The 18482-nt window shown below is 40.5% G+C and overlaps 1 protein-coding gene across 5 annotated transcripts; it reads right to left on the bottom strand.

The window, feature by feature from the left end:
- Positions 1 to 256: 256 nt before the first annotated feature.
- Positions 257 to 18315, bottom strand: LOC109524388 (centrosome and spindle pole-associated protein 1). 5 transcript variants are annotated; one of them, XM_019884235.1, is made up of 28 exons: positions 18232 to 18315; positions 16119 to 16223; positions 15866 to 15938; positions 15315 to 15418; positions 14409 to 14662; positions 14225 to 14325; positions 14019 to 14115; positions 13486 to 13543; positions 11485 to 11741; positions 11078 to 11181; positions 10849 to 10981; positions 10043 to 10154; positions 8247 to 8394; positions 8009 to 8134; positions 7208 to 7321; positions 5069 to 5181; positions 4552 to 4701; positions 4342 to 4467; positions 4059 to 4151; positions 3775 to 3841; positions 2990 to 3116; positions 2610 to 2746; positions 2393 to 2521; positions 1260 to 1297; positions 1095 to 1155; positions 834 to 940; positions 578 to 689; positions 257 to 499 (listed from the first exon to the last, which is right to left on the bottom strand). In XM_019884235.1, the coding sequence occupies exons 2-28, from the start codon at positions 16215 to 16217 to the stop codon at positions 327 to 329; spliced, it is 3213 nt and encodes a 1070-aa protein (XP_019739794.1). In that variant the 5' UTR covers positions 16218 to 16223; positions 18232 to 18315; the 3' UTR covers positions 257 to 326. The 5 variants fall into 5 exon arrangements, with proteins under 5 accessions (XP_019739794.1, XP_019739791.1, XP_019739795.1 ...); XM_019884232.1 differs by lacking the exon at positions 18232 to 18315 and adding an exon at positions 18050 to 18125 and having other exon boundaries at positions 16119 to 16226; XM_019884236.1 differs by lacking the exon at positions 18232 to 18315 and adding an exon at positions 18050 to 18125 and having other exon boundaries at positions 15315 to 15415; positions 16119 to 16226.
- Between the last annotated feature and the right edge of the window lie 167 nt (positions 18316 to 18482).

The following is an 18482-nucleotide window of genomic DNA, read 5'->3' as shown; positions in this document are numbered from 1 at the left end:
GCGCTCACGCGCGCAGGCGCACACACACACTCACAGACGCGCGCGCGCGCACAAACACACACCCCCGGTGGGCCCTGATCAAGCAGTTTGCACTTCGTCACCATCATTCAAGTTTTATTTGAAAAAAGAAAACCAGTTATAAAATAGCCATAAGAATAATTTATTGAAAATGTTATTGCATCAGTACATTGTAAAATAAAGTGTCCCTGTAAACTCAGTGAATATTGACACCAAGATATTGATTAGGAATTCCCACTGACCCATTCTTTTGTCATTTATTAAACAGAAATATCATGTGGTAAGTCAGGTACAGACTGGATAGGCTCCTATGTTGTCAAACGGTCCCTTTTCATGGATTCCTCTAAACATTTGAGAGTTTCTGAAGTACCCGGTCGCATCCAGGGATCAGTCGAGAAGGATTCTATTGAACTTTGACGGTTGTGAGTGAGCTGAGAAATTTGGGGAGGCAACAAGTCATCATCAGATAGGTCCACTGTTCCTGGAGATCAAGGAACAGTAGTCACTCGTTATAAATCCACATAGCTTTTAACATTTCTAAATATGTCACAGGCTGTACCGGCTCTGTTGCCCCCACAAGCGGGGGACATCTTTTCCTGGCTTTTTTCCTCGCCGCTCGACTCTGCTTCTCTTTGCTTCCTGCTACCTGAATGGGTGGGGTTGTCTAGTTCCTAAACATCAGAGGATGTGAAACAAAAGATTAGTAATGAGTAAAGGCTCATCATTGTTGCATTATAACAGGACAAATGTCACAGGAGCACTGAGATGAATAACATGGTTGCAGTATGTACACTAAGTTATGGAAAGGTTAGCACCAGAGAATGCTGGGATTGTTTGGTCAGCCTCCTCCTTTCCCGGGCTGAGAGCAGCGTCGTCTCAGCCTCTGGGGAGCTTGGCACAGAAAAAGCATCTCCCAAAGGGGCTGAGAACACCCAAAATCAGAAAATTAGTCAAACCTAACCACAGGACAAAGTTTGAAAATAAAGATTTTTTTCAACACTGTATTATTTGACCTCTTGAAAACAACCCATGTTAAGTTGCTTTGAGTTAATCAGTTTCAAGCACAGCTCTCTTACCAAGAAAAGCGCTATCCGACTCGAGGAGAGATCCTCTTGCATGTCGCCCCATCACACTTTCCTGAAACACAAAACCCCCCCCATTCACAACTCCACGCTAAAGGTTACAGTGAAGTTCACAGAAGAAATACTGAGGTGACAAAGCAACCATTATTTGTCGCTCACCAGATCGTTTTGATGAGTAGGGCATACATCAAAATCGCCTGAAACACAAAAGTTTTATTTTATGCCTTCCACAATTAGCAAAAACAAATTGCTCACATTTATATTTACACCTCCAAAAAATGGCTTACATTTTTCACTACAAGAAGCCTAGTGTCAAATCTTTGAACTCATTCCACAAATTACAAATGGAACAAAACCTCAGAACCCATACTGCGTATTTGTACATATGGCATCCCGTTGGAAAAATTAGGGTAGACTTTTTGACAAAAGACATGACAATTTAGCCAATATGATAGTGAGTTAAGAACAAATGTATTTTACAGCCTTTTCAAATCAACTGAAATGAAAGCTACCCCTACAGTACAAAAAATTACCAGTTTGATACACCCTTCTGAAATAACAAATTGGCTCAAATGACCTTTAATCATATTCTGTGAAGACATTGATCACGTTAAGGGATTTGCCACAAAAGTCAAAGGATTTAACAAAGACACTTATTTTACTAGGCAATACTTTTTGTCCAAATCTCTCCAAGTTTTTATATTTTCCAATGAGCACTTCTACAGCATTCCTGGGAAATCACAATGTCCCATTACTGGTCAGCAATTTTAAGAAGAGACCAACGTGCTTACTCAGATGTCCTTGGGGTACCGAGTGCCAGCAGGCACATTATTAGCGAGCCCTGTATTGGTCAAGAGTATCAATGAAACATAATTTGATGAAAGACCAGTGGGATGAAATCCATTGTTCTCAGCGTAGTTGCCCCCAACGCCAAAGAAATACAGATTAAAATTGGACTTCTTTTTTTCCATTTTAAAAAGCATGCATTTGCACACATTTGATCCAAATTCCCTTCTTTGGGGCCATGGCACAGATGCATGTGGTGTCAACGTTTGTGGCAGATGGTGTAGAAAGGCCTTTGAAGATTGTGACCATGTGAGTGGCCATAGAACTTTTGACTACAGATGCACCCCTACATATTTTGAATAACTTGAGTCATTCCTGAATTTTTCTTTTTATCATTAAGGACATGGCAGTCTCATGAAGCCAGTTCATCATTCAGACACACTCAAAAAGGTCAAGTTTACTTTATCTATATTAAGTAGAATTAAAAAGAAGCACTGTTCTCCGACCATGCGTGTATGAGGGCCTCTGGCTACTGAGCTTCTGATGCGGTTCATTGTAGACACGCCTCCTCCTGCTGGCCGCGCCCACTCTCTCCATCCTCTCAACCTCCACGGAGCTCAACCTGGATTCACGACCTGACATACACATACGAAGCAGTCAGGGGTAATTTGCTGCCGTGATCTATTCTGAAAATAATACAATTAAAAGCTTAAGTTTATCAACCTGTGTAATCGAGCTGAAGCGAGTCATGAATTTGGAGCAGATTACTTGGTTCCATGTTTCTGGAGGGGGGCTTTCGAACCGGAGCCTGGAGCCGCAGCATCGCCATATTAAAAACATCCACTCGTGGACGTGATTGTCTGTGTTAATGGAGAGAGAAACATTTTAAATAATCAACGGAAAATTTACACAGCCATATAAGTCTATCCATCACTGCAAATAATGAGACCCAGCTATTTTTAGCATTGCTTTTTATTATACCTTGGTGTTTAATCCAAATCAAGCTCGGGAGCATTAATTTTCTGTCTCACTGCTATACATGAAATTGTTTCGGGCGATGCTGCAATTGTCAGCTGAACATTGGAAAACGTAAGGGATCTGACCTTCCAGTCATTACGGGGTCCATTTCATCACAAAAGCCCTGCTGCAGATGACTCTCAAGTCGCTTTTGCTCTGCACGAAGCTGCCGACGCAACGCTGACAGTTCACTGTACACGTCAAGTTTACTGCCTGAAAATATAAACAATGCATAGAATGATCAATTCGGTGAAAGCAACAATAGAATGGGAACACAAACTCTCAATTTTCTTAAACAAAGCGCATGGTCTTCTAATAAGTGTTACACACCAAAAAGAAAACATATAATGCTCAGAAGACGTAATTGTTGCGTGGTACTAGTTTTTGTTGGAATGATTATAACTGGTGTAAGGCTAGGATGTCATGCTATAAATTTACATTGCTGACAGTTATTGGGTAAAGACTCAAAAATCAATGCTTGCTGTTTTGAGATCGATTCCAACTACTGCTGGATCTTCCGCACAGAGTACCAAAAAGGTGGTGAATATGTTCACGCTGCGAGAGAGATGGTGTTTTTATGGAGCACTGCAGAGGTGCCCTTAACCAACACACTAAACTACCAACTACCTGGGACCAGAGCAGGACATGCATGGCTAAATCACTTGGTAATCACTATTAACGCACATCAGAGAAGCGTCTTTGTATAGATATGGATTTATGTGAATGAAAGCAGAGTACCATGGGAAGTTTAATTTAATAAAATACGGCTCCAAATTGTACCCGAAAGGGAGTTCAACTTAATTTTATGGACGCAAAGCAGTTCATAATTTTTTTGCTAGTAATAATATTAACACACTCTGCATGTACGCACCTGCAGCTCGTAGTTGATTTCTACAAGCTGGAACAGGGGGAGATCTGTGACCAGACATAGATTGCTCCTGAAGACAAAAATAGAAAAAAGTGGTAATGTCAGGGTCACACACACGCCATTTTCAACCAGAAAAAAAGAAACTTGTAAGAAAGAAAAGCATTTCTGTTCTATAAGCTAACAAGATCGGAAGCAGATTCTTGCTCTGTCCAGACTCTGTAAGCAGGCTAGAATCATGTCCGCATTCTTACTTTTATATTATTTATTTGCGCAAAAGTGAGACTCACAGACAGGGCAGCAGTGGAGTAACGGCTCTCAACAATTGATGACCTGGGACTCTTCTGCAGAGTTGGAACTGGAGCCGACGACTCCCGGTGAACCTAAAGTTAAAAAATAAATGATATATACAGTATGACCCACTGGGGAAAATCGAATTAGTAGAATCTTTTGTGACTTTCATTGCAACATTTCAAAAAAAAAAAAAAAATTCTCATTTTTCATTTACCTGTTATTGTCCTAACAATTCATTAGGGGAGACATGTGACCAAACGGAGACCAGAGTCAACGTACCTGAGCATGCTTCGCTTGCTCACGTTGCTTCTGCGCTGCTTTCTCCCTCTCTTCAGTCTTCTTTCTTTCTGCTTCCATCTTCCTCTGTTCTACCAGCTTAAGCTGTTCTTGTTCCTTGGCCTTTTGCTGTGATGCAGATTCCACACACCCCACAAAATGATCCAGAATTAAGTTTTTGGGCAAGGTGCCTTTGAACAAAAAGCACCTTACCTCTATCTCCTTCCGTTTCTTCTTCTCTTGTTCTTCTTCATATTCCCTCTTGATACGAGCCATCTGCTCTGCCACCTTCCTCTCAAGCTTTTCATCCTCCAGTCTGTTCCGTTCCCTCTCCTCTGCCTGTTTATGAAGTTTCTCCTCAATCTGAAAGCAAAGGCAGTTTCTATCTAAATTCCCAGCCTAAATCAGCCTTACCGAGGAGGTATGCTGGAGCATGGAGGGATGAGGCCAATTTTGAGAAGGGGAATGGTGGCTGCTTTTAGTTTGTTGCTAGACAATACATTGGTAGCCACACAAAATTGTGTGCAACAATATCCAGATGATAGTCATGACCTGTCGAATTTCCAAATCTGTGTGCAATTTAACAAAATGGCACTCTTTCCGGTCAAACAACCAAAATCGAATCTCAATTCTGAGTTTGGAGTTTGAAGACCAAAAGATTCTGATTTGCATTAGCGTCATTTACCAATCAAAATCAGTCATATTGAACGAAAGCTGCTTTACGAGATACCTGCTTTTTCAGGTAAGCTTTGTACTTGTCTTGCTCATCGAGTTGCTGTGGTCTTGGCTGGTTGGTCAACACACTGCCCCTGGAAAATTGGGGCGTCTGAATATGAGTGAAACCTAAAAAATAAAAAAATATTATTATTTTAAGTCAAGCCGATAATATTTCATTTAATCTAATTCAAATCGACACCACAATGGAGTAAAATGCAATTTTCAAATTAAAAAAGCCTGTAATTTTTGGGAAGGGACACAGATTCATTTTGGACAGTAGGCTTTTACATACATGTAATTTCAATGGTATAGTGTCTAGATACGTGTGGTGCTTAAGAAATGTATTTCACATGTTTACATATTGTTTCATGAAACATGAAAAGATGGAAATAATAAAGCCACAGATTTGTTTGTATCATCATTGTAATCTGATTTATGACTTACTGATATATGTTGATAATAATAATACATTTTATTTATAAGCACCTTTCAAAACAAGCAAGGACACCTTACAATCAAAACAAGAACAATAAAACTACAGATAAAATTATAAATAATAAAAGAAGAGATTAATTTAAACTGAGTATGCGATTTTGAATAGGTGGGTTTTGAGATGGGATTTGAATGTGGGAAGAGAATCAATATTTCGGATGTTGGGTGGGAGTGAGTTCCAGAGTTTGGGGTCAGAGCGGCTGAAAGCTCTGCACCCCATCGTCCTGAGACGGGCAGAGGGTATACAGAGGTTACATTACATTTGTTTGATAGAATTTTGTGAAATGGTTGTGAATGCTTAAACACCTTAAAAGTATTTAGTAAGTTAACAATTCTGAATGATAAACTGTCTTCTAAATGAAGCCAATCAGCTCATCACGTGAGCTGATTGGCTGCGCATCTTCGCAGCCCCACCCAGCCCCTTCCCTTGTGTTTCATCACGCTGTTGACTCTCAGATCGGTGTGTTTCATCACACTGTTAACTCTCGTTCGCCTCACTCAGAAGGCAACGCTGATGAATGTTAATTACTGATGAATGTTAATTACTGTATAAGGTTTTATAATTTAAAAATTAAATACATGTACTGCTGTAGTCTTTGTCTCAAATATGTAAAGTATAATCATTGTTTACATATTTTAAACATGCTGCTACCCACATGCACTTACAAAAAAATTCCTAGGTGGAGAGGGGGGGGGGGTGTGGGGGGAGGGGGTTTCACTTATCGCGGCAGGGTCCCGGTCCCCATTAACTGCGATAAGTGAGGGATCGCTGTATGTATTATAAATCTGATATGAAATAGATTAGTTTGTTAAAAAAACATTGGTAGAGGATATTGAAAAAAAATTAAAAGCACATTAAATTGCAATTGCAATATTGAGGGGGAAAATGGGGAAAAATAAAAAAAATTACATTACACTAGTCACCAAATTTGTACTTTGTCTTCGGTTTTAAGTATCTGCCAAAAGCGAGTCACGATCCAATACCTCGGCAATGCATTAAGAAAAAAAAGATTTCATTTGAATCCGGTGTGTTGGAATAGGGAGACATCTAAAACAGGCTGAATAGGGGCTCTCAAGGACCAAACCTGGGTACCCGTTTTGTAAGATGTCGCTTCAGATTCGGGTTTTTTTTTTGTTTTGTTTGTTTGTTTTTGGAGGGGGGGGGGCGCATTTCTCCCCATCTTCATGTTTCCCACAACACATTCCATTTTATTCTTCATGTTTAAGTCACAAGACTGTGTCCAAATGTCATTTCTTATCCAAAGACAATCTCTGGATGGCCAGCCATCAGTGTATTTCACTGCACTAAATGCGCTCACCAAGTTGTATCCCAGCTCATTCTTCTGATCCAAACACTACCGCTAGTTGGGATTGCAGAAAAGATATTGGCCCAGACCAGACTTGGACACACGTGATTTAGAGTTTACTTCAAACATCTTCACATCGGCCACAGACATTCACAACATGATGTACAACTTTAGAGCTCATATCTAAGCACATTCAGGCCTCCTAAGGCTGTCAGCAATACCTGTAGTCATGTCAGCCATACCTGCGAAATATTTTCTTAGTTTTGACCACTCCATTTTGCTAATTGAAGTAGCCAGCTGTGGAATATATTTAGCAGAACAATTGTCATTGATTCTTTTCTTTGCAACAGTACCAGAGATCCTGTCGTTGGGATCCTCAGCTGGACAGGCTGCAACCACAACTGGGGCTCTCTGTTGCTGCTCTGGGTTACTGCTTGCCTCTTCAATCGACATGTGTGTCCGATGACCTGGAAAATGAAATTATCTTAAAAATACTGATTACCTGAAATTGAGCATACTGTATAACATGAATACAGTATACTGTAGCACCGGGGGGGGGGGGCAAACTTTTTTGACCGAAAATCAGCTTTTGAAGCAACCAACCTCACGCGATCGACCCGATTGGGCATGCGGGCAGGTGCCCAACTATGCACACACGCGCATATGCACGCATGCACGCCACGACGAGCAACAGTCGGAATGGCCCCTAACATGAACGAAACTGAAACACACAGACACGCAAATCCCCCCCTCCACCCTCCTATTTCCTCCTCCCACCCCTCGTGGTCAATTTGGGACCAATTCGCTGGCTCCCGGTCATTGCTATTGGCGTATTGGGCACCCCTGCTGTAGAGTGCTGTAACAGAAGTAAGAAAGCCTGTCTGGGGACACTTCTACCAGAATAATAACTGTAATAAAGATAAATATAAAAGCAACCCAAATGAAAAGATGAAAAAATGGGAAAAAGTGCAGAACAATCCTCTTCTTCAACTCCTTGATGTGCTCTTTGCTACTCCTTGCAGCTCTGAGTAGCAGTACTGTGAAACTCTAAACAGGACTGCTCAAAGATTGGTAGTCCGGATAAAGCGATAGCTTGATTGAAGAGGAAGATTTCAGTTCAGAATTATGGACGGTATGCAACATTGCTACAGTACCAGAGATCCTATCTTTGGAGTTGGAGTGCTCAACTGGGCAGGGGGCTATCACAGCTGGGGCTCGTTGCTGCCACTCTGGGTTACTGTGGGCCTCTTCATTCAACTTGTGCATCTGCTTGAGGTCAGCTGGTCACGAGAAAACAAAAGCTTACCATAATATACACACACAAAGGAGTGTAGTGAAGTTATCAAATTGGGTATTATTAGGCAAAACTTTGAGGGTGACAGTAGGACACACCGATGAGATTTCCTGTACTGTCTTTGAGTGGGGCTCCACCGCCGCCTCGACCCCAAGGCTGATGCCTCTTCATGTCGGCCTCCAGCTTGGCCTCGTAACGCTCCCGCTCCTCCCTCTCTACTCGTTTCCGCTCCTGCTGCTCCAAAATCTTCAAAACAAACAGTGCTCCTTTCATCAGATGAAGACCACGTAGCCCTACTTATGCTCAAACCAGTGATTCTTCGATGATTTGTGGCTAAATTTGGTTTCTATTCCATCTGACCAAATCGATCATACATCAAATGTACTCCCATAATAACTTAACTACTGTACGTATTACAATTTGGAGTAATATTGCAATTTCCTCAAGTTTATATAGTTTTGTCAGGGTGCGTATTTTTTCCTCACTAAGATTAAATTAAGATCATGTCTTCTGCTATGCAAAATAATGGCAGGATACAATACTTAACATTAGCGCAACAACCATTGGACAACAAAAGTCCATTTCTGTACTGAATACTGCATCAAAATGGGTATCTTAAGTACCGTAATTGCTTTATCCAGGGCTCTAGCAGGACCCAGAAAATACCCCAGTGATATGTTTTAATAATAAAAACCTGCCTTTTTGTATGGATACAAGAGAATACTGTACTTCAAGGATAAAACATGTGTATGGCGAGAATAGGATCCGACATACACAAATGATGAGAGGCACTACAGAAAAGACAAGGAAGAGAGGAGCAGTAATGGTGGTGCATGGGAGCATTTAACATCTGACAGTCTAACAAACACATCTACTAAATACACGTCTGTCCAACCGAGGATCCAAGGTTTCAATAGGGCTGCTAACCTATTTTACCTTGTTCAATAGCTTGCTGCTCCTTTCACTGGCATCGTTCTGCCAACATATCACAAACTAAGATGCACTGAATGAATCTCACACTCTTCAAACTTCTCTTCAACCAATTCACATTTTCACACAGTTTGTCTGAGCCAAATTTACATGAATAAATACCACACTGGCAAGGCTTTTAAATGTTCCCGGTTTTTCAAGGTGTGCTCATAAAAAAATTAATTAATTAAAAAATAAATAAAATAATCCGGGCGCACAGTCCAAAGTGCATGTTTTAGTGCTCTGACAGCCCTTACCCCACTGAGGGGCGAACAATTGCGATTGTAGAAAAATGAACGTTCACGGTCAGAGTTTTTACAAGGTCGCAAATGTTCGCAAAATGGCCGCCCAAGTTTTTTTGTTTTAGTTTTTTTTTTGGGGGGGGGGGGTCGCAAGAAAATGCTTAATATGCCCAGGTCAGCTCTAAAGTACAAAACTACAGGTGAATGCCTGGCAAATGTTGAGTGAATGTTTGTGACCTTGAACGAACCCTGACGTGAAGGCAACATTCACTGCCTTCGAAAAACACTGCTGTGCTTGGTGCTAACTAGTACACTGTGACACCCTGTTTTTTTTTCTCCCTCTAACAAGGTTCAACTGTAAATATCATGACAAAATCTACAGCCTGTAAATATCTTACCAAATACTACAGCCGTAACATGTCAAATCGTAATCCCACTGAATCAAATTGTAACATTTTAAAATCGTTACATCCCAGAATCGTATCGTACCCCACGTATTGACAATCGTATCGAATTGTCTTTGGTGGAGGGATGCATCCATCCATGGGTGAAATGAAATTGTCACAGCAGCAATATGCACAATTACAACAAAGGCATTATGACAAAATAATGAAAGGAATCAGATGTTATTGTTTATGCAGAGCGTTTCTAACAAAACTAATTATTTCTACAATACGCCTTACCTGTTTTTTCAGGGCTTCTCCATAGTTCAATGTCCTTTCCCTGTTTGATTTGGGTCTCTCTGGGGGGACTAGCCCAGTATAGGGGGCTGTTGAAACCGTCTCAGTAGTGGGCCTGCCAGGATCGGGGAAGGGGAAAAAAAAAACATGCACTGCAAAGACCATTTTGTTATTTTACCATTTTACTGTACTAACATTTAACCTAGTAACCTATTAGAAATTTCAAGACTTAACATGATACTTCGATGAAATCTTAAATAGGCAATTGGAAATAACTGCGTTATGTAGTCCTCCATGAAAATGGACTCGTTATCTCTGTGTTGAATCAAAATGAAACATTTTCTTTTACTTCGGGAAACAATGATGAAAATGTATCTGACATGTTACAGACCGAATCAGTAACTGAATCATAATTTATATTTGTCAATTTTCTGCACTGTCAATTTGAAATAATGTCATGTCTTGAAATAAAGGGATGGAAATGAAACGATTTTTTTTTTTATCTGATTAATCTCTCAGTCAAGAGATTAATCAATTATTAAAATAATCGCTAGATGGGTATCAACTAGGGCTGCAACTATTTAACCATCTGGGCTCTGTAGTGGCCATGTGCATCATTTTTTGAAACATTTTGGCAGCACTCATAACAATGTGGGTTAAATTGGTTTCATTCTAGATTCAACACTTTGGGGCGGTAAAATCAAACAAGGCCTACAGATTAATAAAGGATGTTTCATCAAAACAAATTAATATGATGCACATTGGGTCCTCACGAAAAACAGCTTTAACAGAGAAGCGAGGATATTTACTGTGGAGTGGGCTCAGGTAAACTGCTTCCACTTTGGGGGCTTGTGTCACTCAGTTGACTGCACACAGCTCCTCCCGGTGGCATGTTATAGTAAGACAGGGGAAGTCCCGCAGCAGGGTAAGACAAATGACCATCTATATGGGGAGATTCATTGAAATGGTGAAAGCTGATTGTGGTTTGAAATGAAATGAGAGAGTGGCTCGTATTCAACAGAAGAGTTTAGTACTCACAGTAGGCAAGGTTTGGGTCAAGGAAGTTTCTGTTGCTGTAATTGTAATGGGGCTCTCGATAGGGACTGACTATGTGAGCAGGATGAGGAGAGAGCAAAGGAATTCTGAGGAATGACACAAAATTAAACTGATCATTTTGTCATGGTGTAAGGATTGTAGGTCATTTGATGTACAGGAATGGGCCAGTCAACTAAAAACAACAACAAAAATTATAATCTGAGGCTAGTACTATACAATGTTAAAAAAAAACACATTGTTTTTCAAAAAATGGGGGGGGGGGGGTAGTCCCTCCGCAATCACAAAATCTAATCAGGATGAGCATCTCTTCTGGTTAATAAACCTTGCATAGCAAAAATGTTTCCAACAACGAGTCATAAAAAAGTGACAGTAAATAACACAATGTATACCTGGAAGTGTCCATCACTCTGGGAAAGGAGAGGCTAAAAGGCTGTCTTTCTGGAGACAGCCCACCTCCATTGCACTCCAACAATGGAGACTGAAAGGCTACATGGGGCTGATTCTGTGCAGGCATCAGCCTGTCTCCAACACCGGTCTTGTCATGATTAGGTAAGCTGGATGATGATTCGCTCTGTCCCAACATGGAGTGCCCCAACAGCCGAGACTCTTTTCTCTTGCTCAGTCCGAACTGCCTGATTCGGTTGGGCTAATGTGCACACACAGACACACACAAGTGTGCTATAAATGAGAGCATCACCAGACTGTCCAAGAGACATGATCAGAATTGACTAACGGTTTTCAAAGTCGTTTACGGGTAAATTTAATCAAACAATTTTGATCATTCTCAAAAACAAGTTTTCAGTTGTTTGTAAAGGTAAGTTTGGTTTAGATCATGTTAAAATGCTTGGATGAGCCTAAACTCTGCTGTGGCCAACAACTCCATACAGGACAGGTGCTATGAGGATTTAAGTTGCCCCTGAACTCAAGTGGTCAGAATTTTCCAGATGGTGCTTTGCTTTCTTTGCAGCTTGGTACCATCAGACACTGTGCACAATCATCAAACATTGTGGAAACTAAGTACAAATGCGTAGAACATTGACTACAAGATCAAAACAACACAGTACAGTGGAGCATACAGTGTCTTTTTATGGCCACAAAAGGAAATCACCTCATTTCGCTTGCCAAGGTTGCATAGCTAAGATTGAGGACTGCAGCTGTCTTCTTTCTGTAGCTTTGGTCTGTCATGGACATTGTCTTTCGTTTCTTTTGTGTCCCGAAGCCCCTCTTTTCAAAGTCTCGGTTGCCCTGACACGTCTCACTTAAGTTCTCTGTGAATCACTTTGATAGAGGGTTGCTATTAAAGCTTTGTGACAAGGAGATGATAACCTAGGAGTTAAATGTCATTCAAAAGCTTTGTGACATGAAGTGGAGGACCTAAGAGTCCATGTCATTTACATCGCCCACGAACATGTTATGTTCACGCTGCAGGATATGATGCCCAATCAGATTTTTTTTTGTGTGGTTGTTCACGTAATAAAAACAAATGTGACTTTTAATGGGAACGGAACTCATCCGTGAAGTGACACGCTTGTACACAAAACATGTCACATGGTGCCATGCGTTTATAGAAGTAAATATGGCCACTCAGGGAGGTTTCTGTCCTGACACATTTGTGGCAATTTTAAGGATGTTGTGCTCTGAATGACGGTTGCCCCCATATATTTATCAGCCTTAACGTATTTACTTTTTACCACTGACTCTTTTCTGCTCATTTGTCCACGATTGCTTTTCCTGCTGTCTGTTTTGTCAATGAATTGTGACATTGCCTTTTTATAATATGAAGGTTGGATGAGCACACCTGACGGTACTTTTTGACACACACCATTTTGCCTGTTTGTTGGAGCATAATTTGTTATCTGTCAAACTGTACTCATGCACTATCATTGAATAAAAAGTACTGTATTTTCCGCACTAAAAGGTGCACCTAAAAGCATTCAATTTTCCCAAAAGCTGACAGTGCACCCTATTACCCGATGTGCCTTATATATGGTGTCACAGTCTCTTTATATTGAGTTGGCAAATGAGTTGTTTCGCTATTAGTGTTCCTATGCCATGTAGTGGTGATTATTAGCAGGAACCAATTGGAACCTGAAAGGGTTCTGCCCGACACTAATTGACATGTGCATTCGCCAACACTAAGTCGCTGATGGTGTAGTGGTACACTCGCCTGACTTGTGTGCAGGCAGCGTGGGATCGGTTGCGCTTTATAATCCCAAGTGCTTTACAGTGTAGAAAATACAGTACCTGTAGCCCTTGATTGCAGATGACAACACAAAGTTAATTTGCCTCCTACATAGCAGGACCGGTGATGTCACTACTGCGCATAAGTACATTGCGATGACCATGTTCGAACGATATATGGTAAAACCCTATGTCAGATATATGCTGACCTGTTTCTCTGGATCGTTTGCTCCTGTTGCTGCAACTTTCAGCTCCAAATCTTTCTCCCTATACAAAGAATCCAACATGAATAAATGCTTAAACATAACACATTTGGAGGTGCAACAATTAATTGGAAAACAATTGTTTATAAAATTAAACACTCGTTTGACAACCGACTCATCGTTTAGATCCATCGTTTAACTTAAAAATTGTCCAAAGGCTCTGACTTCAGTCTTTCAACACAAAATATTCTGATTTCTATAGTCCTCCATGAAAGCAGACTGATTATCATTTTGTTCAATCAAAGTCATTTGTCACAAGTCAAACATCTTCTTTTTCTTAAATTTAGAAAACAATGATCAACATTTTTGCCCATTTCTTGAGGTGTTAGAGACCAAACCAGGAAGTGAATCATAATTGGACTTTACATCAATGCGAGTGACTGGATCGGGATCGGACGATAGTTTGCATTTTATACAAAAATCGATGAGTACAACCCGTACAAAAAGTTAGTCGAGAGCCCTGTGGTGAATACACTTGCCTTTTTTTGTTTCTGTGTTGCTCAGCTATTTGTTCCTGCAGCTCCACTCTGTAGCGCTCTTTCCTCCTTTGTAGAATTTCATCTGTATCAATTTCTCCTGAAAGAAAAGGGGTTGTCCGAGTATTTTATTCAGAATCACTGTGAAGGTCACAGGGCAGCTTGTTGGCAGTGGTTCAACTTAACTGTGTTATGCAAGTCCTTTTTACCAATTAAAAGGCCAGTAGAAAATTCAGCTTCATCAGATTTGTTCAGTGCTCTTGATCGTCTACCTTGGCCGGCAAAACCTGAAGGACTCTCACTCTCCTCCCTGGGAAAATGCCGAAGCTTAATTAAAAGATGCACACAGAACATACAGAAAAAGAAACAGGCGAAAAGTTGTGTTACAACTACCTCCCATCATCGTTTTTGAAATGTGTCTTCTTGGAACTGCAGTCCAACGCCAGTCGCCTGCTACTTGTGACCTCCGATAGCTTCTCCTCTGTGTAATGTTCCCCCTCTGGCTCCTGGTCCACAAGCATCTCTCGTCTGACCTGGTATAAGGGACTCTCAGGAGGGGAAAGAGCTCTGTGAGACTCCTTATGGGCTTCTGTCAGAGTGCCGACGTCCCTCCGTGAAAGGGGGCGCTGTCTGAGGACACCATTTTGCTAGAGAAAGAGGGATGTAATGTACAGTTTGATATTCCATGTTTAATTGTTGTTCTGGGTTCAAAAATGTTTAAAATGTATTTTTTTATGTAATCAAAAGCATTATAATTGGTATCCTCGTATTTTGTTGAATTACCGGTAATACAACTAAAAGTAATTCCAAGTTGTTTAGCTTTCAGTTATCGTTTCACTGCTTTTTACTTATGTTTTAAGTTCCTTACCATGGTTTTGTTTCCCTTTTTGTCTTCTTTTAAAGTTACATAAAACAACTGACCTGTTTTGTCAGCCGCTGCTTGTTGCAAACAGTTCTTATTACAGCTAAATATTTTGCAAACATGTCGAGTCCATCTTTACATGGTACGAAAATACGGTGTTCCAAATGAGATCAGCAAACATGATCATGCTATACCTCTCCAAAAATGGTTGCTACCAAATCCTATGCGGTGGGACCAACTGAAAAAGTTGGTCGCACCAGTGCTAACACTGCAAAACGTAGTGTCGAGCCCCGTTTATCAATTCAGTTTTCTAAATGGCGCAAGCCGTAGTGGAATTTTCACTTGGCAGGGAGTTGAAAGGCTGTCATTATTTGTGCACTTGGGAATTGTCAGTGGGATGAATCATGACTTTTATGAAAGCATGACAAATCTGTCACCTGTGCAATGTAGCGTCTGTAGTCCATACGGAGCTCATGCTGAAGCCTTTTTTTCTTCTTTTCATACTCCACACCGAGGGGAAGACCCACATTGCTGCTTTCTTCTGACAGAAATACACCAAATGAACCAAAAGCAGATGTGGCTCCTTTAAATTTACAACTATGGATTAGTGTGTAGTCATTAGGGCTCTGTGATATGGCCAAAATTTACTATCATGATATGTTTGCCGGATATCTTAATAACAATACGAGAACGATATTATTATAGATATATTGAAAGGTGAGGCTCACTCACAAGCTCTGCTATTTTATCCACTGGTAATTTTGAATATGGTCACATAATGTTATAAAACACAAAGTAAGTGTACCATCCATATATACTTTGTCGGCGAACACGGAGTAGACGACTTGCGTGTAAGCTTTCTGTGCTACACAAGTGTGGCGAGGTCAAGTAACTGATGTAATCCTCATTTCGATGTTAATAGCTTGAATGTCCATATTTCGATTTGGATCCAATAAAGGTGCATCACCCAGCCCTCATGATCATGTACCATTCTCCTGTGCAGTTAACTTGGGTGGAATGTTCTCCTTGAGCAGGGACCCATGGCTTCTATGAGGTTTTGCCTGTCAGATGAAAATATACGTAATTACTTAGAAAAGTGGCTCACGTCAACAGTATAAAAATAAACATAATACAGAAGAGTATTGGGTTCAGCCTTTCCATAACGTCAAATATTGGAGTGTTTGTGGACAAAAAAAAAAAAACATTTGATCAGCCTGGTTTTGAAGAATATGCCAACTCACCTGGATTTCCATGTAAGGAGGATCTTGCTCCAAACTAGCTCTATCTTGGGCCACCCTTGCCTTCCGCTCCCTGATGAAGAGCTCAAGCTCATCTTCCATCTCAATCTGGCAAAAGGTACAGTCTTAAAATACCACCTGAAATCCCCTAAACACCATCGTGGCATACATGTCCAGAAAGTCTCTTTACAATTTCACAAATTTATCATAACAGCAAATGAATAGACACATTTGTGGAAATTATTACAAATGAGGAGTAGATATTGAAGTTTTTTGTTCAATGCACAATATCTTTATCATAACCCTACCGAAGAAAGTCCCAGAGAGTGATGCTTGGTGAATGAGGTGGCCGAAACATTAGTACACATCTTCCAATCCAACGGTATGAAAACATTTAATTTAAGAATCCAACGCCATGCAGTTTCCAATGTAGTGAAACACAGTCTCGAATGCAATGAGATAAACCAGAGAACGCAGAGAACTAATCCAACCAACATATATCATCAACAGTTGATTTTGTAATGTTTTAAGGACATCTCGTTTATCTCAAAAACAGAATTGCCCCTCTCTCCCAAATGTCAAATAATCCATGTACAAAAGACGGGGGCATGCATTTGTTGTGGAAATTTTTGTCGTCTATATGTGAGCCACAAAAGATAATCTCGCTCTTCTAAATGCAGATAGATTCTAAAAAAAAAAAAAAGGAAGTGGTGGCTTTTTCCAAACATGTTGATGCCTAAATTGCCTGGAATGACCCAGGAATCACATTACCCAGTGATTTCTGTCAGACGAGTTACATTTTCAAACGGGGTGGCTTAAACACCCGTTTGGTCTAGTTCAGGGGTGTAAAACATACGGCCCGCGGGCCGGAACCGGCCCGCAAGTAGGTTCAATCAGGCCCGCAGGATAATGTAAAAGTGAAAAAAATGCATTAAAGACACAGAATTAATATTTTTAATCAGGTGCAATTCATTGAGTATCCGCAAGGGGACACTGTTTTGATCAGAGAAGAAGACAACAGCAGCCTCAGTCTGTCACTGAGACAGACCCATGACAGCAGACGCTATCAATAGCACTCTCACATTTACACATTTAATAGCACTCTCCTTAGTTTGTAAGGTGTAGGCAGGGATTACATTTAGATTTTATATGCACGTGTAAATGCTTTAAAACTTGCTTTCTTTATGAATCTTGTTTAATCTTAAAGTGCATTACTATATTTTTCAATACCAATTACTTGTTAAAGTTTGTACAATCAGTGGGATCAGTTGCAATGCATATATGTGAATGATAAAAGTAAATTGCACATTTGTCGAAGGAAATGTAAGGTGCTTCATGAAATGTTTTGTAAAAGATATGTTCATTAAATTTCAACATTTTCCTAATGTTCTTGTGTTTCTTTATACCAAAACAAAGGAAAGACATATTGTTTTGGTTATTTATAGCAAAGTATTGTATCATTTTAATGGTCCGGCCCACTTGACATCTACCGAGGCCGTATGTGGCCCACCATGTGAAATGAGTTTGACACCCCTGGTCTAGTTCAAATGAATTTGTAGGTGCTGTCCATTCATTCCCAGTCAAATGAATAAATGCGGTTGCTGGCTCTTTAATTTCCGTTGTCAGGCAACCACATAAGCACCGAGCAATAAGCTATTGAGCTACACACGGCGTTAAACGTATTTATAAATAGTAGCGAGCGCAGCTATTACATTGAAGGCACGAACGATCAATTAGGTTAACTGCATTTTGTGCAAGCTAATCCAATCCCATAGTTTAAGGTTTAGCTAACCTGTTTGCCTGAATATAACAGTTAAAGCGAACAATTAAACCAGCAAAGCTAAACAATACCTCACATTAAATCAAATGTGTGGATACTAACGTCTCACGCTGTTCGCCAAACTTCCCCATTAGTTCGTAATATGCACGTTATTTACCTGTAGAATGGCTCGTACCTAGCAACTGTTCTGCGGCGCCTTGTTCGTCTTAAATATTTACGCCAATGTTAATGCAGATTCCGGTATAACTTGTCAAAATAAAACGTCTTGGCATCTTATTATTTGGGGTTTGGACCAGCACATTTATTTTCACGTTTAAAATGAAAAGCGGTACTTACCGATTGAGCCGTAAATTATTGGGGAATGCGCGTGTTAAAAGTTCCTGTAGTCCCAGCGCCACTCGTTCTCCTGTTGTGCGTTGCTTGGAAATCGGAGCCAACAAGAATTACAGGGAAAACGATGACGCCCCCTTAACGGAAGTCACGGTAGGTAACCGCTTCACTGTCAACGAACGCTTTTATTTTGAAAGCATTATTCTGCACCTCCTGTAGTTTGACATTTTCTTGTCTTGTTGCGTGGTGGCAACGAC

The sequence above is a fragment of the Hippocampus comes genome, unplaced genomic scaffold (genome assembly GCF_001891065.2).
Source record: "Hippocampus comes isolate QL1 unplaced genomic scaffold, H_comes_QL1_v1.1 scaffold156, whole genome shotgun sequence".
Classification (NCBI taxonomy): domain Eukaryota; kingdom Metazoa; phylum Chordata; class Actinopteri; order Syngnathiformes; family Syngnathidae; genus Hippocampus; species Hippocampus comes.
The sequence above is the reverse complement of the archived record's forward strand: the minus strand, read 5'-3'. Positions and strand labels throughout refer to the sequence as shown.

Bases quoted from the DNA above. Each gene is read 5' to 3' on its own strand.
- LOC109524388 (XM_019884235.1), bottom strand. From the start codon at position 16,217: ATGGAAGATGAGCTTGAGCTCTTCATCAGGGAGCGGAAGGCAAGGGTG. The intron at 8,135-8,246 runs GTGTGTCCTACT...TCTCGTGACCAG, and splicing joins CAGTACAGGAAATCTCATCG to CTGACCTCAAGCAGATGCAC. The intron at 2,522-2,609 runs GTTGATAAACTT...TGTGTATGTCAG, and splicing joins GCTTCAGCTCGATTACACAG to GTCGTGAATCCAGGTTGAGC.